A 24,792-nucleotide genomic window follows, 5' to 3' on the forward strand; every position below is an offset into this window, starting at 1 on the left:
ATGATGCGAAGCTACTATACTGAAAAATCTTGAAGCAACGATTGTTTTTATACATTTATCTCGTATATAAGAGAAAGAGCATTAAATGAATATGGATGATTGAAGGCAGCTGCTTAATCCATGCCTGTCGGCCTATTAAACGTGTCCCATTCCTATGCTGTATGTAAAATAACAAAATATGGCGTTATCATCCTCAGCCAATGGGTGGATATTTGTAATAGTTTGCTGTTGACGTCAGCAACGTGGGGCGCGCATTCCAGGGAGGGAAGAAGGTGGCGCCATCGGGCTCGTGCTCTGCTCGAGTGGGTATTTTGGATATCTGGCACAGGCCTTATAGCTTCTGCAAAATGCCTCGGATGTAAAGGGGCCAACTATTATGGGGTACTGGGACCCCGCCGCAACGGGGTGGACAGACCGACCGCTGTTGAGAGTTCGTCAAGGCGGTTAACGCGGGGACAAAGCACGCTGGACCGACAATCTTTACATACAAGATAGCCAGCAACAGACATCAAGAGGCTTGTCTTCAACTCAGCTGCATAGGAGGCGGCACTGTTTGCAGGATTAAAGGGAGAGCTTGGTCTTCCGAGTGTGAGGGACGTATTAGTCAGACAAGTTAGCAATTGCCGTGATTTTGATACCAAGGAACCGTATCTATGGAGATATTATCTACAAAAAGAGGATCCGGTCATCCCGACCCAGTTACAGAGCGGGTTCAGCCGGAATAAATCAATTGGTTAATCTCTTTTATTTTTGTCCGCCGGGCGGCGATGTCAGCTTTCTACCTCGACCGGCACACATCTACCGCCGCGATTTCAGCACCACCCGAACTGGACAGCGACTGCATGGCGCACCTGCTAGATCAGGGCAACAAAACCCCACAAGAAACGGGAGGATTTCAGGGCCACTCGCTGCTACACACCGGGTCTGGAGGCCTCGGGATGGCGTTGGAAGAGGAATTAGCCATGCTTACCGGGGAGCAGGACGAGGAGGAGGAGGAGGAGGAAGAGTTATCCGAATTGGAGTCGCCTGTAATGGGACAGAATACAGACTTTTTGTTGCTCTTTCGTCAAAAGGAGAAGGACTTGGTTTTAGCTGCTAAACTCGGCAAGGCACTGCTAGAGCGAAACCAAGACCTGACTAAGCAATATGAGAAAATGAACAAAGATCTTAACGATAAACTTGAGGTAAGAAGCTAGTAGTACAAACACACACTGACAAATACTGTAGGCTACCATCATGCCAGATTCGTTTTTCAATTCATAGTTGTTTTGGTCATCATTATTCAATTAATGTGGAGTTAAGCAGTGTATGTAAACACGTTGAACTGATTAAGACTGTCCCCCATTATTGGTAATGCTGTTGAGCAGACTTCACTCTTTAAACAACTGTCTTGACAGTGTTTTCAGACGGTCTACAACTTACAGTACAGCTACAAACATCTCCACACAGTGTCATAACAGTCTAATGCCTCTCTCATGAAATCAGATTCTGGGAGCAAAACAGTACTCTTAAAGCAGACTGAGGTCACTCAATTCTTACAATGACTTTTTATTTCAATGATTTGGCTGTCTCACACAGACAGCACTGCAACAGTTAGAGAGGAGTTCACAACATCTTGCAGTGTCACTAAAGCCCTCAAAACCCATAGATGTCTGATTGATTTTTCATGCTGACAGCAGAGCTTTTGTCCTTCATATCTGAACCCTCTCACACCACTGCACTTGGCCTGGACTGGAACAAGTCTAATCCCCTGGAAATGTCCCATGGGCATGGCCTATTGTATCTACTGTAGGATACATCTGCTCACAAAACTGATCTCTAACAACACGGTACTATGCTATGACCCAGTGCACAATATTCATCAAGCTATTTCAAAGCTTTTTAGGGGCAGTTAATATTGTTCTTTATCCTTTTACCAACTTCGTTTTGCCAACCGTGTTTTACTCCCGATGAGGCCTCTTTGTTCAGGACTGATCACCCAGCATGCCCTGTGACCAGCCATGCCACCCATCCCATCCTAACCCCCCATACCCTAACCCCCTTGTGCTCTCATTAAAAGCCCACCCTCATCCCCTCACCCCCTGCCTCAGCCTTATCAAGCTATGGATAGAAAAAAAGCTGAAGCTTTGTGCTATCCTTTCAAAATCCAAGGACTAGTACTAGTCTCAGGCCTAACCTAGTCCCTTCAGTCCAGTATCACCTCTAACCCTGTCCCTTGTCTCCCATCACCCACAGCACCTAGAGCAGGAGAAGCACGAGCTGCGGCGGCGGCTGGAGAACAAGGAGGGGGAGTGGGGGGACCGCGTGGCGGAGCTGGAGACAGACGTCCAGCAGCTGCAGGGAGAGCTGGAGCGCCATCAGGTCCAGCTGAGAGAGGCCGACCGCGACAAGTCCACGGCCATCAGGGAGCTGTCAGAGCAAAACCACCGCCTGCTGGAGCAACTCAACCGAGTGAGTGGAGATAACTGTCTGTCTGTCTGTCTGTCTGTCTGTCTGTCTGTCTGTCTGTCTGTCTGTCTGTCTGTCTGTCTGTCTGTCTGTCTGTCTGTCTGTCTGTCTGTCTGTCTGTCTGTCTGTCTGTCTGTCTGTCTGTGGACCACTGGGACTCAACACTGGAGGTCTCAGTTTGCTGTGTTCATTTCTGGAGAGGGTACACCTATGTTCTCATATAGTATGCGTACATGCACATACATACACTCTGCTTCAATCTCTTCCCCCATGTCTCCATCTCATGCCTCCATCTCTCTCTCTCACACATCAATATATGCTAAGTCATGGAAATTAAAGTGGAACGTTCCCCTCTTAAACCCTGAATAATTTAGAATGATTGGGCTGGGGCGGCATACTCCTTATGCAACCCCCCTGTCAATATTGATAAGTAACTACAGGCTGTTGAAACAGGGTGACTGGGAGACTGGAGGAGGTAAAGGTTCATTCAGGACCACATCCACTTTGTAGAGAGTGATGGAAGTGTGAGGAGAAGCTGTCATTAGAACCAGGTATAAACAGGGCTATCATCCTTCCTCATCCTGATATTGTCCTGATCTTGTCCGTTTACACTTGTAAAATTTGATCACAATCAGATCACAATGTGTCTTTTAATCGTCTACACCTGTCTAAATATATGGGCACAATCCGAATGTGGACAAGTTCCGGACAAAGGACACATAATTAGCAGCAGGTATAAACAGGGCTATTGATTCGACTCTATTCATGGCCCGGTTGGATTGATGGAGCTGAGCAACAGCAGGTAATACTGTTGATTAGACTCCCCTAAGAAGATGGATTTACTACAGCCTTCAGTCAAATCACTCAATCCTTACTAATGAGGGAAGCATTGCCCTGACAGCCTAAATCCCAATGAAAACTAAACGAAACTTAGGTCAGGAGGGGAGTACACAGCGCTTCTACCAACTTGAGTCGAGGTACAGCAAAAATCCCATGACTATCTGGAAAAACATCTGGTAAAAACTATTTTTCAGATAAACAAATAGATGTAGTTGGTCCGCACTCAAAAATATATTGCATAAAGCATTTCAGCGTGTACTATCCCAGATGCAGTGAAAATAATTTTCAAAAATGTAATTATGAAGTAAGCTTTAATGCGACATCTTTTTGAGTGCGCACCCATTACACCTTTTTGTTTATCTGAATTTGCGGGTTTTACGCACCTAGTGGACATTCAATTCAGGACAAAAACACTCAATATTTCATGAATGTATTATCCTCTACGTCAACAGAGTGTTTGAAATGATTTTACTGGTGCTCATCTTGCCACTAGCCTCTCATACCAGTCTGAGGCATCCCTATAGGCATGACGTCAATACACATAGCTGTTACTAAAAGAGACTAGCTTTCCACTCACGTGTGTCATGCTTCTGTGTGTGCTGCAGGGATATATCGATACCTAAAAGCTAGAACACCTAAACCTTTGAAAGTTGGTTAAGGTTGTTAAATGGAGAAAGCTTTGTGTTGACTGCATTCAGATAGAGGACCAGTCTCCATTTTAAAGGCCCCAGGAGATAGGTGGGTTTTGCCTGCTTAGGTGACACCGGTGACAGTGTTGTGGGTGTGGGTAACACTGCCTGTGGTGTGGTGCTGTCTGTCCTGGGAATAGATGTGAGCTGCAGTCAGGCAGATGCTGCTTCCTTCCACAGCCCAGCAGGGAGAGAGCTAGCTAGCTGTCAACGGCTGTTTTTAGCCCTGGCTGTATGCAGATAGAGTAGCAGCACCACTGTGTCATACAGACCTGCTCTCCCTCTCATTTCCATCTCTGATCAGATTAAAGTGAATTACCTGTCATCCACCATCAGTCTCTGACCATGGAGGGGTCGCTGAACTGGTCTGTTGCTATGGATCCTGCTAGGTACTTAACATAATTAAGTTGCAGTTGATTTAAAAGCAGCCCTGGTTGAAATTAAATCTGGGTAGATCTTTTGGTGTAGAGACTTGTGTAGGGCTTGGGGAGGGGGGGGGGGGGTTCTGGACCTTTATGAGCTAATGGTATTCATGAGCCCCAATTGAGAGTATTGATCTGGCCTGCGTGATTCAATGCTGTCGGATTCCAGGGAGACCTCCTGTGTAATAAAATGAAAGGGGTCAGCCATGTTAGTCTCTCTGTTACTAAGCAATGGCCTGCTTACTCCACGGCTCTGAGTACACCTCCTCCTAGTGAACCCACACCACCCTGACTCTGGGAACCTCCCCAGTAGTAGAGCCACCAGAGACAGGACTACTATTAGGATCCAAGTAGGTTTGTGTGTATGGATAGCCCTAACCAAAGACATGGATTAGGAGATATTTTTGCTTTGTAATGACATTCTTTGTAGCATTAGTAGGGATAAGGATGCTAACAGTTCTATCGACAGACAGACCTTAGTCTGGTAATATTCACTGCAAAACAAACACCCATCCGTTAATTTTCAAGGTTCTTTAGGTTCTATTCTTTAATATATATTCTCAAGCTTTAGCTCCACTCCGGACACAGTGTGTCCACTGTCTTCCAGTCTAAAATCTAGCACCCTCCCTGTAAGTGACAGAAATAAGAGGTAATCTGTTGCAGGCTGCATTAGAGAGCCTATAAAATGGTTAGAATCCTATCATGTGGTTGACAGCTCTTCAAAGGGCCATTCTCAAAATAAAGCTTTAAAGATTACACTCACAACAACAATGCACTCATAAAAACAGATTTGAGAGAGGAACCAATTGTCTGCTGGAATCAGGTCTCTGATTGGATGCAGCAGAAATTAGCTTGTTGTGGAGGGGCTGGCCACAGGAAGTGATGTAAGACGCCGTGTGTAAAATGCAGCATTGAAGGGATTAGGTCATAATCCTGTGTAATAGCCTTTCCTTATGAATTAAATCAGCAGCCAGAACAACAACACTGCTCCATACTGTGCTCACAGCTAATTAAAAAACTGTCACTCAACTGTTTTGTTTGGGTGGAGAAGAGTCTGTGTGTGAGCCATTGCCCCTCATGTCAAAGGACAGTGCAAACCTGGCACCAATACACTAGGACACCATTCTCTATGAGCTAGACTTAAATCTACGAGAGCACACACGTCACTAACATACAGTGCATTCGGAAAGTATTCAGACCCCTTGACTTTTTCCACAGTTTGTTACGTTACGGCCTTATTCTAAAATTGATAAAATAAAAATGTTCCTCATCAATCAATACCCCATAATGACAAAGCGAAAACAGGATTTTAGAATTTTTGCAAATGTATTAAAAAGAAAAAACTGAAATAACTTATTTACATAAGTATTCAGACCCTTTGCTATGAGACTTGAAATTGAGCTCAGGTGCATCCTGTTTACATTGATCATCCTTGAGATGTTTTTACAACTTAATTGGAGTCCACCTGTTGTAAATTAAATTGATTGGACATGATTTGGAAAGGCACACATCTGTTTATATAAGATCCCACAGTTGACAGTGCATGTCAGAGCAAAAACCAAGCCTTGAGGTCGAAGGAATTGTCTGTAGAGCTCCGAGACAGGATTGCGTCGAGGCACAGATCTGGGGAAGGGTACCGAAACATTTCTGCAGCATTGAAGGTCCCCAAGAACACAGTGGCCTCCATCATTCTTAAATGGAAGAAGTTTGGAACCACCAAGACTCTTCCTAGAGCTGGCTGCCTGGCCAAACTGAGCAATCAGGGGAGAAGCACCTTGGTCAGGGAAGTGACTAAGAACCCGATGGTCACTCTAACAGAGCTCCAGAGGTCCTCTGTGGAGATGGGAGAACCTTCCTGAAGGACAACCATCTCTGCAGCACTCCACCAATCAGGCCTTTATGGTAGAGTTGCCAGATGGAAGCCACCGCTCAGTAAAAGGCACATGACAGCCCGCTTAGAGTTTGCCAAAAGGCACCTAAAGACTCTGGTCTGATGAAGATTCTCTGGTCTGATGAAACCAAGATTAAACTCTTTGGCCTGAATGTCAAGCGTCACGTCTGGAGGAAACCTGGCACCATCCCTACGGTGAAGCATGGTGGTGGCAGCATCATGCTGTGGGGATGTTTTCACCGGCAGGGACTAGGAGACAAGTCAGGGTCGAGGGAAAGATGAACGGAGAAAAGTATAGAGAGATCCTTGATGAAAACCTGCTCCAGAGCGCTCAGGACCTCAGACTGGTGCGAAGGTTCACCTTCAACAGGACAACGACCCTAAGCACACAGCCAAGACAACACAGGAGTGGCTTCGGGACAAGTCTCTGAATGTCCTTGAGTGGTCCAGCCAGAGCCCAGACTTGAAACCTATTGAACATCTCTGGAGTGACCTGAAAATAGCTATGCAGCAACACTCCCCATCCAACCTGACAGAGCTTGAGAGGATCTCCAGAGAAGAATGTGAGAAACTCTCCAAATGCAGATGTGCCAAGTTTGTAGTGTCATACCCAAGAAGAATCAAGGCTGTAATCACTTCCAAAGGTGCTTTAACAAAGTACTGAGTAAAGGGTCTGAATACTTACAGTACCAGTGAGAAGTTTCTTTATTTTTACAATTTTCTACATTGTAGAGTAGTAGTGAAAACATCACAACTATGAAATAACACATATGGAATCATGTAGTAACCAAAAAAGTGTTAAACAAATCAAAATATATTTTATATTTGAGATTCTTCAAAGCAGCCACCCTTTGCTTTGATTTCAGCTTTGCACACTCATTGTATTCTCTCAACCAGCTTCATGAGATAGCCACCTGGAATGCATTTAAATTAACAAGTGTTCCTTGTTAAAAGTTAATTTGTGGAATTTCTTTCCTATTTAATGCGTTTGAGCCAATCAGTTGTGTTGTGACAAGGTAGGGGTGGTATACAGAAGATAGCCCTATTTGGTAAAAGACCAAGTCCATATTATGGCAAGAACAGTTTAAATAAGCAAAGAGAAACGACAGTCCATCATTACTTTAAGACATGAAGGTCAGTCAATCCAGAACATTTCAAGAACTTTGAATGTTTCTTCAAGTGCAATCGCAAAAACCATCATGAGCTGTGATTGAACTGGCTCTTATGAGGACCGCCACAGGAAAGGAAGACCTAGAGTTACATATGCTGCAGAGGATAAGTTAATTATAGTTACCAGCCTCAGAAATTTCACCCCAAATAAATGTTTACAGAGTTCAAGTAACAGACACACCTCAACATCAACTGTTCAAAGGAGACTGTGTGAAAGCAGGCCTTCATGTTCGAATTGCTGCAAAGAAACCACTACTAAAGGACAGCAATAATAAGAAGAGATTTGCTTGATCCAAGAAACACGAGCAATGGACATTAGACAGGTGGAAATCTGTCCTTTGGTCTGATGAGTCAAAATTTGTGATTTTTGGTTCCAACCGCCGTGGCTTTGTGAGACGCAGAGAAGGTAAATGGATGATCTCCACATGTGTGGTTCCCACCGTGAAGCATGGAGGAGGAGGTGTAATGGTGTGGGGGTGCTTTGCTGTTAGTGATTTATTTGGAATTCAAGGCACACTTAACCAGCATGGCTACCACAGCATTTTGCAGCAATGCGCCATCCCATCTGGTTTGTGCTTAGTGGGACTATCATTTGTTTTTCAACAGGACAATGACCCAACACACCTCTAGGCTGTGTAAGGGCTATTTGACCAAGAAGGAAAGTGATGGAGTGCTGCCTCAGATGACCTGGCCTCCACAATCACCCGACCTCAACCCAATTGAGATGGGTTGGGATGAGTTGGACCGCAGAGTGAAGGAAAAGCAGCCACCAAGTGCTCAGCATATGTGGGAACTCCTTCAAAACTGTTGGAAAAGCATTTCAGGTGAAGCTGGTTGAGAGAATGCCAAGAGTGTGCAAAGCTGTCATCAAGGGAAAGGGTGGCTACTTAGAAGAATCTGTTTGTTTAACACTTTTTTTGGTTACTACATGGTTCCATATGAGTTATTTCATAGTTTTGATGTCTTCACTATTATTCTACAATGTAGAAAATAGTAAAAATAAAGAAAAAGTAGTTGTACAAACTTTTGACTGGTACTGTATGTAAATGTGATATTTCAGTCGATTTTTTAAAATATAAATTATATAAATATAAATTGTGGGGTATTGTGTGTAGATTGATTAGCAAAAAAAAAGATTGAATCCTTTTTAGAATTAGGCTGTAATGTAACAAAATGTGGAAAAGGTCAAGCGGTATGGATACTTTCCGAATGCACCGTATTCATCACCCACAGAACACAGCCACGTAGAGACACAGACACACTCAGTGTATTACTCATACAGACGTAAAGAAAAAACACCTACAGTAAACCCAGTGGTGTCTGGTAGGCTGGGCTGGGGTGTGAACATGGCAAATCATCTAGGGCAGGGTTCCTCAACTGGCAGGCCAAATGTATTTGATTTTATTGTTGGACATAAGACTGTAAAAACACCAGCAAATCAGTGATTTTAATTTTGAGAATCTGTTCCAAAGTATTCTCACGTGTAGTAGAGAGATTCAGGTAACTGGAAAAATAAAGGAAATACCATCACAAAGTGTCTTAATAGGGCATTGGGCCACCATGTGCCAGAACAGCTTCAATGCACCTTGGCAAAGATTCTGAAACTCTTCTGGAGGGATGTGGCATCATTCTTCCATGAGAAATTCCATAATTTGGTGTTTTGTTAGTGGTGGTTGAAAATGCTGTTTCTGGCACCGCTCCAGAATCTCCCATTAGTGTTCAATTGGGTTGAGATCTGGTGACTGAGACGGGCATATGGTTTCCATAGTTTTCATACACATCAAGCCATTCGGTGACCATTCGTGCCCTGCGGATGGGGGAATTGTCATCCTATGGGGGCACAGCCATGGAAGCCAAAATAATGGCCTGCCCAGCATTTTTATACATGCTCTAAGGATGCTGGGATGTTCATTTCTTAATAAACTTAGGAAACACACTTGTGTGGAAACAACACCTGCTTTAAATATACTTTGTACCCCTCATTTACTCAACTGTTTCCATGATGTTGGCAGTTACCTGTGTATGTGATCGTATTTGTAATTTTTATTAGGATCCCCACTAGCTAACGCCGTAACGCTAGCTAATCTTCCTGGGGTCCAACACCAATTAATAAGACATTACAAATCAAGACTTCACAAACATTCAACAAGTAGACCATACAGACAATTAAAATACCTGACAGGAAACACACTTAACATTCAGTTAATGCTTTCTATTTCCTGTCCAGTCATTTGGTCTATCACATTAGATGTTCCTTTATTTGGGATGGATTTCCTTTTTTTCCTGAGATATATGGATTGGTAAAGAGTTCTGTTCAGCTATGGCTCTGTATACAAATGTAAGCAAGGTTTGAAATGATTGTTTTAGTCAAAAATTATATATGTTTGGGCTTCTTGCAGTCTACATCAACAACAAAAAACTAACTGTAATGAGCTGACTGTATTACCAAGGGCCATGGCTCTGTTCTGCATCGTTCCTGTCACAGGTCTCTGTTCTAATAACCACCTGTATACAACACACGCGTCTCCAGGCCATCAGTTGTGATGAGGATCAGAAACACGTGCTGCTGCTCCCATACTCTGTCTGTAGCCATCAGGGATTCTGACAATAGAGCTTCACAGACAGTGATCATTGTTAATGTCAAACTGGAAGACTGACTGATGACATGTTTTAGTGGATTTCATCATCTACACTCTTAGAATTTGTGGTGTCGTGTCTGTGACTATCATTAAATGGAAAGACTGTTATTTTATCAAATCAATTCTCTATGTATAATTATTATTATGTGATTAAACTAATCGTATAAACTTTAATTAACTAGGAAGTTAGGGCACCACGGGAAAATGTTTATAGCGACTCTATTTCCCGAATCAACTCTTCAGATATTTTCAAATCTTATTGAGTACAGTCTTGTATTAATGTATTGTTATTACCTCATCAGTTCTCATTAGTGAACATCGCAAACCCTTGGATATCTGCACGAACCCTAGCCTCCATAATGAATCAGCGATATACAAATTGGCTTAATTATTTATTTACTAACTAACTAAACAAATCACAGAAATACATAAATGAACAATATGGTCATTGGTTACTAACACAATGCATTGATAAGTCCCTAGTCGACTAAACCGGTATGACGGCTTGGTAGACAATGGAAAGGGGTGGGGACAGATAAAGAGCGGGTGAGACCAAATGGATTCACTACACACAATTCATAATTATATTAATTGAAATGCTAATCCTTTGCACATGATCGGCCGCTCATTCAAAAATAATTACAATGTATATATTTACACCCGTATGTCATGGTTGTCTTCTCTGTTGGAATCGCCGTTAAGTCTGCTGGAGAGTCAGTTCATCAGAGAGTCTCTGGTTAACTTCCCCAGAAGTCACAATGTCTTTCGTGGTTGTAGCTTTCTCAGCGGCTCTGGATAGTGTCTGTTGTAATGGATACGTCAGGCGTACAGATGGTCGTTGCATAGAATAGATACTTCTGCAGTTGTCGGTATTCTCGTACTAGACTTACAAAATTTCCAGCTGTAGACTAGTAATTCTACATCTAGGATTTGCTCTTATTCTGTAGTGATCGATAGTCTCAGAGTTTAACCATTTCCAGCCGTGTAGCCAAAGCTCCACGTTGTATGGTCTTCGTTGCCGATAGAGTTGTAGTTCTTAACCATTTGACATGTAGCGTCAGCTGCATGTTTTCTAGTCTGATGGCCTATAGAGTTGCAGTTCTTAACCATTTGACATGTAGCGTCAGCTGCATGTTTTCTAGTCTGATGGCCTATAGAGTTGCAGTTCTTAACCATTTGACATGTAGCGTCAGCTGCGTGTTTCCTAGTCTAATGTACATTTGGTCAGGAGTGGGTTTTATACACTTCTGAGAAAGGGGCGGTCCATGACGCCTGCGTAATGTCTATACGCACGTGGGCTTGGCCACTGATTTGGTTAACTTGATATGAAAACCCATATTTTGTCATTTAGAAGGTTAACATCACATTACATCTTTTCACAAATAGCTTTATGTTTAATCACATACGTTTCACAATATTTAGATGTAAACCCCATAATTAAGAAGTGTACACAACCAAAGACACAGTAATGAGTGTTTCCTGTCCTTCATGAGATCACCAAATGAAACACACTCGTCATGACTGTCCCTTAAGTGTCCACGGACCACTCCCACATTCTCAAAAATAGAAATATTGTTTAATTATTCAAACTTTTGATGTCCAAGGGTCTCTCTGTGTTCCACAGTTTACATTCCAATCTCGAACACTACAGAGCACATTGGCAGCGTATTTTATGACCGCCATAAAACAGCCGACTTCCCGCTCTCCCCCTCTACGAGAGAGAGCACGCTGTAGAGCGGACCCACTGTAACATGATCCTTCAGATCGTCATAGGAGAGTTATGACAGTGGTGACTCGAGAAACCTTGGAGATCCTTAAGGAACCCCTTCAGATAGATATGTTTAGGCCACCCGTGGGAGTAAGTGTCATTCCTGTTAATCTGTTCTGTTTTATTGTCATCACATGTTAAGGTTGAACACTGACAGTTTTGTAGCTTTAATGTGGCTTTCATAGGTGTATGAGTTCCTTGAGCCTATGCAAATCCCAAAATTGGAATAGTTACCACTTTATTACTATGTGCAATCATGTTAATATCGAATCAAATTTTATTTGTAACACGCACCGAATAGAGGTGTAGACCTGACAGTGAAATGCTTACTTACAAGCCCTTAACCAACAATGCAGTTTTAAGAAAAATAAGTGTTAAATAAAAAAATAGATAAATAAAAATAACAAATAATTAAAGAGCAGCAGTAAAATAACAGTAGTGAGGCTATATACAGGCTGTACCGGTACAGAGTCAATGTGCGGGGGCACAGGTTAGTTGAGGTAATATGTACATGTAGGTAGTGTTAAAGTGACTATTCATAGATAATAAACAGAGAGTAGCAGCAGCGTAAAAAGGAGGGGACAATATAAATAGTCTGGGTAGCCATTTCATTAGCTGTTCAGGAGTCTTATGGCTTGGTGGTAGAAGCTACTAAGAAACCTTTTGGACCTAGACTTGGCGCTCCGGTACTGATTGCCGTGCAGTAGCAGAGAGAACAGTCTATGACTTGGGTGGCTGGAGTCTTTGACTCCTTTAGGGCCTTCCTCTGACACCGCCTGGTATAGAGGTCCTGGACGGCAGGAAGCTTGGCCCCAGTGATGTAGTAGGCCGTACGCACTACCCTCTGTAGTACCTTGCGGTCAGAGGCCGACCAGTTGTCATACCAGGCAGTGATGCTACCAGTCAGGATGCTCTCGATGGTGCAGCTGTAGAACTTGTTGAGGATCTGAGGACCCATGCCAAATCTTTTCAGTCTCCTGAGGGGGAATAGGCTTTGCCATGCCCTCTACACGACTGTCTTGGTGTGTTTGGACCATGATAGTTTGTTGGTGATGTGGACACCAAGAAACTTGAAGCTCTCAACCTGCTCCACTACAGCCCCGTCGATGAGAATGGGGGCGTGCTCGGCCATCCTTTTCCTGTAGTCCACAATTATCTCCTTTGTCTTGATCACTTTGAGGGAGAGGTTGTTATCCTGGCACCACCCGGCCGGGTCTCTGACCTCCTTCCAATAGGCTGTCTCATCGTTGTCTGTGATCAGGCCTACCAGTATTGTGTCGTCGGCAAACTTAATGATGGTGTTGGAGTCTTGCCTGGCCATGCAGTCATGAGTGAATACAGGAGGGGGGTGCAGGAGGGTTTGGCTGTGCTGTACAGGCAACCCAATGTCAGGTTGCTACACAGACCCCCTGACATGTACACACATTGACTTGTGAGTCATCTTCAACCATACGTGTATACTGTAGCTTGACCTGTACAGTATGTTATGTTCAGGGGTTCCTTGTTACCTACCCTCACCACCTGGGGGCGGCCCGTCAGGAAGTCCAGGATCCAGTTGCAGGGAGGTGTTTAGTCCCAGGGTCTTTAGCTTAGTGGGGAGCTTTGAGGGCACTATGGTGTTGAACACTGAGCTGTAGTCAATGAATAGCATTCTCACATAGGTGTTCCTTTTGTCCAGGTGGGAAAGGGCAGTGTGGAGTGCAATAGAGATTGCATCATCTGTGGATCTGTTGGGACGGTATGCAAATTGGAGTGGGTCTAGGGTTTCTGGGATAATGGTGTTGATGTGCGCCATGACCAGCTTTTCAAAGCACTTCATGGCTACAGACGTGAGTGCTACGAGTCGGTAGTCATTTAGGCAGGCTACCTTAGTGTTCTTGGGCACAGGGACTATGGTGGTCTGCTTGAAACATATTGGTATTACAGACTCAGTCAGGGACAGGTTGAAAATGTCAGTGAAGACACTTGCCAGTTGGTCAGTGCATGCTCGGAGTACACGTCCTGGTAATCCGTCTGGCCCTGCCTTGTGAATGTTGACCTGTTTAAAGGTCTTACTCACATCGGCTACGGAGAGCGTGATCACACAGTCGTCCGGAACAGCTGATGCTCTCATGCATGCTTCAGTGTTGCTTGCCTCGAAGCGAGCATAGATGTATGAATATTACATTAGAATATGTAATATGCACACACATTCAAGGGCAATTGAAATTTGCAGTGAATAAACTCAACAGGATGAACAGGAAGGACGTTTACTCTAATGGGTGGAAGCCACGCCTCCACTCTTCTGATAGGCTGCCTCCTCTACAATATATTATTAAAAAGGTTCAAAGTTCAACCCCTCCCATCACAAAAAGGTTCCTGTTTAAACCTTTACACAGGGGTTTCTCGAAGACTCATTTCAGAGGGGTTCCTTAAGGAACCTTTTGGAACTAGAGGTTTCCCCTGTGTGACAATTTTTAGAACCCCAAAAGATTCTTCCAGGCTCCTTTACTTCTAAGAGTGTGGGTCCATACACTAGAGTACACTGCTATGACTAAGGAAAATGCCAGAAATATGGCCACCAAGTCACACAGCTCCACCAGTCATTTCTCGCTCTCTCTGGTTGCTATGACAACCCGGGTGTCACATGTGAGATTCCATGTGTTGCCATGGAAATGTGCTCTGCATCACTGTGTGCTGTACAGCCAACCCAATGTCAGGTTGCAACACAGACCCCCTGACATGTACACACATTGACTTGTGAGTCATCTTCAACCATATGTGTATACTGTAGCTTGACCTGTACAGTATGTTCTGCTTCCTGAGGAGAGGGCAGAGAGAGAAAGAGGGAACAGATAAGCCATTGGAAATCCCTGACTTAATTAGCTATGTTAAAAAATAAGAGGATACAAGTGCCCTACCCCCTCTCAGTTTCACACCCATAGGCAAGAACATTAGACCGGAAACCTCAGAAAATCTGTTATGTTCTTGTATTATACATACGCTATGGATTAGGTATGTATGTAGCAAAGATATGTTTCCTATCAAAGACTAGTGTAAATGAAAAAGTTTTGAGAATCTTGTTATTCTCCCTTTGAAACAGAATGACTTGGCACACGTTACCTTTGTGTCCGGACTCTGGAGGAAGAATGAGCGTTACGCTTGTCTCTCAGTTGATTGAGCCTTAGTTTGTTGGCCTGGATTCTGTTGCAATAGTCCGTTTTCCCCCCATGTACTGATAATGCTTGATCTGGGATCTGAGGATTTGACGCTCAGATTAAGGGAAATATCAGTAAATCTGGCAAACCACGGTGAAATATCCTGTTTCTCCTGTGATCTCAATCTGCCAGGCGCAGTGTGATACTGGGTCAAATGTCACGTTCCCACTGTGACTGGGCTCTGTATAGACATCCACTGAGGAGAGATACATCAGTCAGGTCAGAGAAGAAGAGCTGTATGCATCATCCTGGCCTGGTTAGGAGAATGTGAAGCACATTCCGAATGGCAGAGTAGAGCTGGTGTCTTGTACACTATGTCTGAATGTCTATAAATGCATCAAAGTAAATATGATTCTGCATTTAGTGTAGGCTATATATCATTCATCCCATGCATCACTGGGGACAACAAGGTGCCATTATGAAAAAGGGGTACATGGACTTGGATGTGGAAGTGATTCAATACTTGTGAAAGAGCCACAACATTTTTTTTCCTTCTTGTTGTAAGCACAGTGCACGGACCAAACTCTTCCTGTGTTGGAGCAGTGGTATGGTACAACTGAAAGTGTCTAGTTTACAGATTGTTCTGCCCTTGGTTACCCAGACAAAATACGTAAATAATACAACCCCTCTCTGAGTTATTTAAGGACACAAGTGCATCAAGTGTGAATGGAAGTCGCCCATTTTTTACAGCAGACATTACAGAGTGGACATCTCTCCTCACCTTTAAAAGCGTTCCAAAAAACACTGCGCCATGCTGGTTTACAGACCTCGAACAGCTGTCCAATGGAGAAAACATTACCCTCTCACCTAAATCTTCAATTCACTTACAGTAGACTTAGTAGAAAAGATAACACTGTTTAGGACTCTGTCTAAAACACGGACATGGCATTAGAGAGTGGCTGTAGCCTTCTTCTGACCTGTCTCATGCAGTCAGTACTCACCAAGGCCTCACCGGTCACCACTGTGGCCAACACTGCAACCACTGACTGAAATAACCTATAAACATCACACTGCTACCTAGGTCCTAGAGGCAAACATATCGAAAATCCTGCCACGGATATTATCTTTGTAGCAAACCCATGTAGAGATTTGATTCAACCTGGTTCTTATTTGTCAGAGGTAGTATACACCTGACCTTTGATTGTGGACAGGAATCAACCTGTTGGACGAGTGTTCTCTAGAATCTCTAATGAGGACACAGATCTATTAGATTCTAGATACTGAAGTGCCATGATGGAGTGAAATACTGTAGTCAGAGAATTGTGTAAACGCATCGTACAGTGTGTACAGGCAGTTTATCATATCTCTATATTCTCAGTAAGATCTGTTAAGTTGAATTTGTCTCCAGTGAATAAATCAATGATTGCTTTGTTATATGGCATTTATATTTGTCAGTGCAGAGGCTGGAGAGGAGTGAGTGAGTGAGTGGTATCCCGGATTCCACCGTCCATTACCATGGCAGGGATGATGACAATCAGAGTCTGGGCTTCCTGAGTGCAGCCTCACTTATGCTAATGAAGTTCTGTCGGTCTGACTTTACGATCTGCACTTGGCCGGTAGGCAGTGGGGTGATCAGAACAGTCCAATGATCTCAGCCAGGGAAGGGGCTTCTCCTGCACTCTGCTGCACTCAGAAGGAGGGGCCCAGCTCCAAATGAAACATTCCAGATTCTAAAGGCCAAGAGTTAATCAAACCTGTGCTTTCACAGGAACAGTTATACTGTGCAGCTGAATGTACCAGTTCCGGGAACACTGGTGACTCAGAGGTAACATTGTGTCAAATCAAATAGCACTTGAAGCATTTACAATGTTGGTTACTCACTCAGAACGTGTCTCATCATGGGCTCCCGGTGGCGCAGCGGTCTAGAGGCATCACTACAGTCCCTGGTCCGTATCCAGGCTGTATTGCATCCGGCCGTGATTGGGAGTCCCATAGGGCGGCGCACAATTGGCCCAGCGTCGTCCGGGTTTGGGCGGGGTAGGCTGTCATTGTAAATAAGAATTTGTTCTTAACTGACTTGCCTAGTTAAATAAATGTTAAATTAAATAAAAATGTATAAATTGCGCAATGTGAACTATGTAAGGGGCATTAGTGTGTGTGGACAATATGTTGTGAACATTTCATTGTGTGTGAGTGTGTCAGTATTGTTGTGCATAAGGAGCGATGTCAGGCTGCTCTGAATCAAGCGCTGGAAGGATGAGTTATGTTCCCATAGCTGTGGTGAACACTAGGCTCCTTGCTGAGAGACGCACTCAAAGCAGCAACAAACAACAGGAGTTGCTCTACACTGAACAACAGACTGCATTATACTGAACTGTTCTGAATTAGGACTTTACAACACTACCCTTATGCACTTTGTATTATATGCAGAAGATGTTTATTTGTAATCTGGTAATGCCCACCATAAAGTTGAATTGTTTTAATAACATGTTATTCAATGATTTCTTAATGTCTTTTGTGCTAACACCCTATGTCTGGGGTGTGTTTCGTCTCCAGGCTACAGAGGTGGAGAGGCAGCTGTCCACTCAGGTCAACTTGTTACGGGATGACTTCAGAGAGAAGAGCGTCTCCACCAACCAGCACATGACACGACTAGAGAGCCTACAGGCTGAGGTGAGACTAGTGAGCCTACAGGCTGAGGTGAGACTCGTGAGCCTACAGGCTGAGGTGAGACTAGTGAGCCTAAAGGCTGAGGTGAGACTAGAGAGCCTACAGGCTGAGGCGAGACTAGTGAGCCTACAGGCTGAGGTGAGACTAGTGAGCCTAAAGGCTGAGGTGAGACTAGAGAGCCTACAGGGGTTACCGGCTGAGGCGAGACCAGAGAGCCTACAGGCTGAGGCGAGACTAGTGAGCCTACAGGCTGAGGTGAAACTAGTGAGCCTAAAGGCTGAGGTGAGACTAGAGAGCCTACAGGGGTTACCGGCTGAGGCGAGACCAGAGAGCCTACAGGCTGAGGTGAGACTAGTGAGCCTACAGGCTGAGGTGAGACTCGTGAGCCTACAGGCTGAGGTGAGACTAGTGAGCCTACAGGCTGAGGTGAGACTCGTGAGCCTACAGGCTGAGGTGAGACTAGTGAGCCTAAAGGCTGAGGTGAGACTAGAGAGCCTACAGGGGTTACCGGCTGAGGCGAGACCAGAGAGCCTACAGGCTGAGGCGAGACTAGTGAGCCTACAGGCTGAGGTGAGACTAGTGAGCCTAAAGGCTGAGGTGAGACTAGAGAGCCTACAGGGGTTACCGGCTGAGGCGAGACCAGAGAGCCTACAGGCTGAGGTGAGACTAGTGAGCCTACAGGCTGAGGTGAGACTCGTGAGCCTACAGGCTGAGGTGAGACTAGTGAGCCTAAAGGCTGAGGTGAGACTAGAGAGCCTACAGGGGTTACCGGCTGAGGCAAGACCAGAGAGCCTACAGGCTGAGGCGAGACTAGTGAGCCTAAAGGCTGAGGTGAGACTAGAGAGCCTACAGGGGCTACCGGCTGAGGCGAGACCAGAGAGCCTACCGGCTGAGGCGAGACTAGAGAGTCTACAGGGGCTACCGGCTGAGGCGAGACCAGAGAGCCTACCGGCTGAGGCGAGACTAGAGAGTCTACAGGCTGAGGTGAGACTAGTGAGCCTACAGGCTGAGGTGAGACTAGTGAGCCTAAAGGCTGAGGTGAGACTAGAGAGCCTACAGGGGCTACCGGCTGAGGCGAGACCAGAGAGCCTACCGGCTGAGGCGAGACTAGAGAGTCTACAGGCTGAGGCGAGACTAGAGAGCCTACAGGCTGAGGCGAGACTAGAGAGCCTACAGGCTGAGGTGAGACTAGAGAGCCTACAAGGGCTACCGGCTGAGGCGAGACCAGAGAGCCTACAGGCTGAGGCGAGACCAGAGAGCCTACCGGCTGAGGCGAGACTAGAGAGTCTACAGGCTGAGGCGAGACTAGAGAGCCTACAGGCTGAGGCGAGACTAGAGAGTCTACAGGCTGAGGCGAGACTAGTGAGCCTACAGGCTGAGGCGAGACTAGAGAGCCTACAGGCTGAGGCGAGACTAGAGAGCCTACCGGCTGAGGTGAGACTAGAGAGCCTACCTGCTGAGGCGAGACTAGAGAGCCTACAGGGGCTACCGGCTGAGGCGAGACCAGAGAGCCTACAGGCTGAGGCGAGACCAGAGAGCCTACCGGCTGAGGCGAGACTAGAGAGCCTACCGGCTGAGGCGAGACTAGAGAGCCTACCGGCTGAGGCGAGACTAGAGAGTCTACAGGCTGAGGCGAGACTAGAGAGCCTACAGGCTGAGGCGAGACCAGAGAGCCTACCGGCTGAGGCGAGACTAGAGAGCCTACCGGCTGAGGCGAGACCAGAGAGCCTACCGGCTGAGGCGAGACTAGAGAGCCTACCGGCTGAGGCGAGACTAGAGAGCCTACCGGCTGAGGCGAGACTAGAGAGCCTACAGGCTGAGGCGAGACTAGTGAGCCTAAAGGCTGAGGTGAGACTAGAGAGCCTAAAGGCTGAGGTGAGACTAGAGAGCCTACCGGCTGAGGTGAGACTAGAGAGCCTAACGGCTGAGGTGAGACTAGAGAGCCTACAGGCTGAGGTGAGACTAGAGAGCCTAAAGGCTGAGGTGAGACTAGAGAGCCTACAGGCTGAGGCGAGACTAGAGAGCCTACAGGCTGAGGTGAGACTAGTGAGCCTAAAGGCTGAGGTGAGACTAGAGAGCCTAAAGGCTGAGGTGAGACTAGAGAGCCTAAAGGCTGAGGTGAGACTAGAGAGCCTACAGGCTGAGGCGAGACTAGAGAGCCTACAGGCTGAGGTGAGACTAGTGAGCCTAAAGGCTGAGGTGAGACTAGAGAGCCTACAGGGGCTACCGGCTGAGGCGAGACCAGAGAGCCTACAGGCTGAGGCGAGACCAGAGAGCCTACCGGCTGAGGCGAGACTAGAGAGTCTACAGGCTGAGGCGAGACTAGAGAGCCTACAGGCTGAGGCGAGACTAGAGAGCCTACCGGCTGAGGCGAGACTAGAGAGCCTACCGGCTGAGGCGAGACTAGAGAGTCTACAGGCTGAGGCGAGACTAGAGAGTCTACAGGCTGAGGCGAGACTAGAGAGCCTGCCGGCTGAGGCGAGACTAGAGAGCCTGCCGGCTGAGGCGAGACTAGTGAGCCTACCGGCTGAGGCGAGACTAGAGAGTCTACAGGCTGAGGCGAGACTAGAGAGTCTACAGGCTGAGGCGAGACTAGAGAGCCTGCCGGCTGAGGCGAGACTAGTGAGCCTACCGGTGAGGTGAGACTAGAGAGCCTACCGGCTGAGGCGAGACCAGAGAGCCTACCGGCTGAGGCGAGACCAGAGAGCCTACCGGCTGAGGCGAGACCAGAGAGCCTACCGGCTGAGCCGAGACTAGAGAGTCTACCGGCTGAGGAGAGGCATTGGGCGGAGTCATTTTTAACTGTCTCAAAAATCAATACCTTCCTTAAAATGTATTTCAACTTAACAGATATTACCTATGAAATATATCCCCAGTCATTATCAAAAGTGTTGTTTATTTAAAATGTTCTTTTAAAATGCTGTGTGGGTTTGAAAAAGTATAATCCTGAGATATCAGAATATGCACACCTCAAGTTGTGCTTGCTATCAAACTAATTCAAACAGTTGAGTTAAGTGAACAAATATACAAATCTGTTTTTCCTCCTTTTCTATCAATCATTCCCTGTTCCCCTCCTCTAATACCGTGATTGAATCCTTCCTCTTGACTGGAGCAGCAAGGTCTGGAAGTGAGTGGTTATATTGGTTTGTCTGCATGCTGCATATCGCATGTGTGTACATGTCCCACTGTACTGCTATGGAGCGTGAGATACTGTAGCCTACCAGGGGAATACACAGTAATATCAGTAATGTGTAATATCAGCCATCTAGCTCAGGGTCATAGGATGATACCATGACATACATTACAGTATATAATATCTCTCAGCCTCCTCTTTTAAAGTGGATCTTATTGGAGAGGGATAACCCACTGCGCAGACCGCGCTGTAATTGGGTGAAAACAATACCGGTCTATATTTAGCTCAGATATACTGCAATGTCTGGGTGTTCGCAGGATTGCAACGGGCTTTCTTAATGTGACAAGGATGAATATGTCACAGTCCTGCTAGACAAAGAAAACCACAGCAATGTCAACCAAAATGTCTGAAGGACACACGGGGAACATAAAGCTACAAAGACGTCCACACGATGGCAAAGTCAGTGAGCTGAGCTGTACACGCAATGTCAGCCTCCTGCGTTGTGAAGGAGATCAACAGACGTAGGTCAAAGCATGGCTGGGGGAGAACAAGAAAGAACAAGAGCTGATTGTTTAGTGGAGTAAGCTGCTCAGGCGTCCACCGAACATATTACACACAAACTCACCTTGTATCTCTAGAAATGTGCGGTGTTCGTGCAATGTTAGCCTTCAGTCCACTGTACAGTATAGACTGATGAAGGAATAGACTGTTATCAGGTTTATTTGGAATAACAACTTATCACAGAGACATTCCTGTATGTGAGGGAGGCAGAAACCGCCTACTCCTAATCGCCTATGCTAGGCAACAAACATTCTTTGGACCAGGGGGAGTACTTTAAACTTCTGGAACATTTGAACTCTCCTCAGAGTCAGGAAGGAAACAGGTTAACACTAGAGGGCTAACACTGAGTGCAGATAGCTACCAAAACAGTTTCTCCTATCTGCCCTTGGTTCCCATAGCACAATGTGTAACTTGGCTACTGGGGTTATGTATTTTGTCAGATTAAGATGCTGTCGGAGCGTAAGAGAGAGCTGGAGGATCAGGTTAACGCCGTACTAGAGGAAAACGAGCTACTGCAGAACACTGTTGACGACCTGAGGGAAGGGACGCTAGTGCTGGAGAAACAGTACCACGAGAAGGTCTTACAGGTACCATCTCTGACAGTCTTTAGGGGTTTTGATAGAACTGTTCTACTGTGTCATAATATTCCAGTGTAATATGTGAGTGTGTATGTTGGTGTATAGATATCTGTACAGTACGAGTATTTCTCAGTGTGTTGTGTTGATCTGTATGGTATCAGGGCTCTGTGTTGACCACTGTGTTGACCAGTTTGTTGACTGCTGTATTGCTGTACATGTCCAGTTACGGCAGAGCCAGCTGGAGCTCCAGGAGGTCCGGGTGTCCCACAGACATCTGAGTGCCCGCTTTGAGGAGTTCACAGAGGAGAGAAGTCTCCAAGGCCTCAGCCCACACCCTGCCAGCCTACTCTGTGAGATAGAACAGAGCATGGAGCAAGAGGAGCAGGAACAAGAGCGGGAGCAGGTACACGCATGCACAAACACCGTTGATGAGATAGAGTGGCATACAGAGAATCCTTGTTATTCTATAAGTGATTTACAGTGTATCACGCAATGGTGATATAGTGGTGAGCATAGCTGTCTTCCAAACAATTGGCCTGGATTCGATTCCTGGCCATCGCAGCCAAACACTTTATGTGGACGGCAGGTAGCCTAGCGGTTAGAGCATTGGACCAGTAACCAAAGGTTGCTAGTTTGAAACCCTAAGCAGACAATGTCAAAAAAATTATTATTATCAGTGGTCTTTGCTAAGCAGCTTTCCCCCTCTGTCTCCAGCTGCGTCTCCAGCTGTGGGAAGCCTACTGCCAGGTGCGCTCTCTCGTCTCCCACCTGCGAGGCAACGACATCACAGACTCAGCCCTGTCCACAGACTCCTCCATGGACGAGTCCTCTGAGACATCGTTAGCCAAGGACGTTCCCATGGGGAGCCTGCATGCCAGTCTACTGGAGCTACGCAGACTCACACAGAACCTGCTAGACGGCAATGAGTCCACGGTACGGACCTTTCACACAGATATATGAAAAATACTGACCAGATATACTTTACACTGAGTGTAAAACATTAGGAACACCTTCCTAATATTGAGTTGCACGGCAGCCCCTTTTGCCCCCAGAACAGCCTCAATTAATCGGGGCATGGACTACAACATGACTCCAATGCTTCCCACAGTTGTGTCAAGTTGGCTGGATGTCCTTTGGGTGGTGGACCATTCTTTATACACACAGGAAACTGTTGAGCGTGAAAACCCAGCAGCGTTGCAGTTCTTGACACACTCAAACCGTTGCGCTTGGCACCTACTACCATACCCCGTTCAAAGGGCACCCTCTAAGTGGCACACATACACAATCCATGTCTCAATTGTCTCAAGCCTTACATTTTTTTATTTAACCTGTCTCCTCCCCTTCAGCAACACTGATAGAAGTGGATTTAACAGGTGGCATCAATAAGGGATCATAGCTTTCACCTGGATTCACCTGGTCAGTCTATGTCATGGAAAGAGCAGGTGTTCCTAATGTTTTTTACACTCAGTGTATAGTTCCTCCGTGCTTCTAGTAAAGAGTGTGAACTATTCGATACACACTCACAACAAGTCAAAATTACAACTGAGTGGAATTCACAATATACTGAACCTATGTGTGTGTTGTTGTGGTTGTGTGTGAGCAGGGTTCTCGGCGGAGTGACGAGGAGGCTCTAGAGGACCAGGTCCGAAAGCTTGGGGAAGAGCTGAGAGGAGTGAGAGAGCTGTACGAAGCAGAGCAGGACAGAACACGGAGCAGCCAAGAAGAGGTTCTGCAGCTCCATAATCAGGTACTACTGCACACAGAGCTTTATCATCGCTGTTGTTCTCCAACAAGATCACTTCAGCACAGCCTTGTTATTCAAGCAAGACACATTCGGTGGGATTTCTTATTGATGAGGCTGACAATGTGTCTGATAAGGGTCGCCTATGTCATTCCTCCCCTGTCCTGCAGATGGCGATGCTTTCTGTGGAGATGTGCTCTGTACAGGAGGAGAGTGAGCGTATGAGGGCCATGTCTGAAGCACGAGACCCCAGTGAACAGCTCCAAAGTGCTATACAAGACCGAGATGACGCTATTTCCAAGTAAGACCACACAACATAACTCATCATCTGGGCACAACCAAATTGTATGTGCTTCCTGTGTCAAACCACTACCATGTAATAGACTAGCATATAACAACAATTAGTCTTTTTACATTCATCTCCAAATAAGCAAACCAGCCATAAACTGTCATTCAGCAGAATAAGAGCAAAGAGAGGTGTGGTCTGTCTCTAAGCTGTGTGTCTGTCTGCCTAACAGGAAGAAAGTGGTGGAGATGGAGCTGGCCAAGTGTAAGATAGATATCATGTCTCTGAACAGCCAGCTCCTGGACGCCATCCAGCAGAAGCTGAACCTATCACAGCAGCTGGAGGCCTGGCAGGTGGGTCAGAGGTCAGGGTTCATCAGGGGGCACGCTAGGCCACTCATAGTGTGAGCTATTATTTGATTCGATTTAAAAACACAATTCAGCCACGTGTATACACTGTGTTTAAAATAATCGAGGGTAACGCAATAATGTTTAGCAACTTATTTCCATTGTTACTGAATGGACTGCCAAATTGAATGGGCTGTCAAACAGAGATATATAATAACAGATATGAATATGTATCTGAATGACAACATGTATAAATGATTACATTCACACAGTAATTATCATTCTTAATATGTACTGTATTTTATTCATTAAATAAGAGTATACTAGCGGACTGAAAATGTGTGTATGGTGATCTTTTCCACACCACATCCTGTCCTCTCCTCTAACTTACCACTGTCCTGTGTGTGTGTGTGTGTGTGTGTGTGTGTGTGTGTGTGTGTGTGTGTGTGTGTGTGTGTGTGTGTGTGTGTGT

At 45.7% G+C, this 24,792-nt stretch overlaps 1 protein-coding gene across 1 annotated transcript in view; it reads left to right on the forward strand.

Annotated features, from left to right (window-relative positions):
• Positions 1-255: 255 nt before the first annotated feature.
• Positions 256-24,792, forward strand: part of LOC106579948 (BICD family-like cargo adapter 1) — a 29,357-nt gene continuing 4,820 nt past the window's right edge. The window contains exons 1-9 of the mRNA XM_014160375.3: positions 256-1,184; positions 2,236-2,451; positions 17,561-17,677; positions 21,809-21,955; positions 22,170-22,349; positions 22,661-22,879; positions 23,550-23,693; positions 23,858-23,988; positions 24,206-24,326. Of these exons, the coding sequence (XP_014015850.3) occupies positions 768-1,184; positions 2,236-2,451; positions 17,561-17,677; positions 21,809-21,955; positions 22,170-22,349; positions 22,661-22,879; positions 23,550-23,693; positions 23,858-23,988; positions 24,206-24,326 (1,692 nt within the window). The 5' untranslated portion in view covers positions 256-767. The remainder of the gene's footprint in view (positions 1,185-2,235; positions 2,452-17,560; positions 17,678-21,808; positions 21,956-22,169; positions 22,350-22,660; positions 22,880-23,549; positions 23,694-23,857; positions 23,989-24,205; positions 24,327-24,792) is intronic.

Source organism: Salmo salar, chromosome 20 (genome assembly GCF_965601325.2).
Source record: "Salmo salar chromosome 20, fSalSal1, whole genome shotgun sequence".
In the NCBI taxonomy this organism is placed as follows: Eukaryota; Metazoa; Chordata; class Actinopteri; order Salmoniformes; family Salmonidae; genus Salmo; species Salmo salar.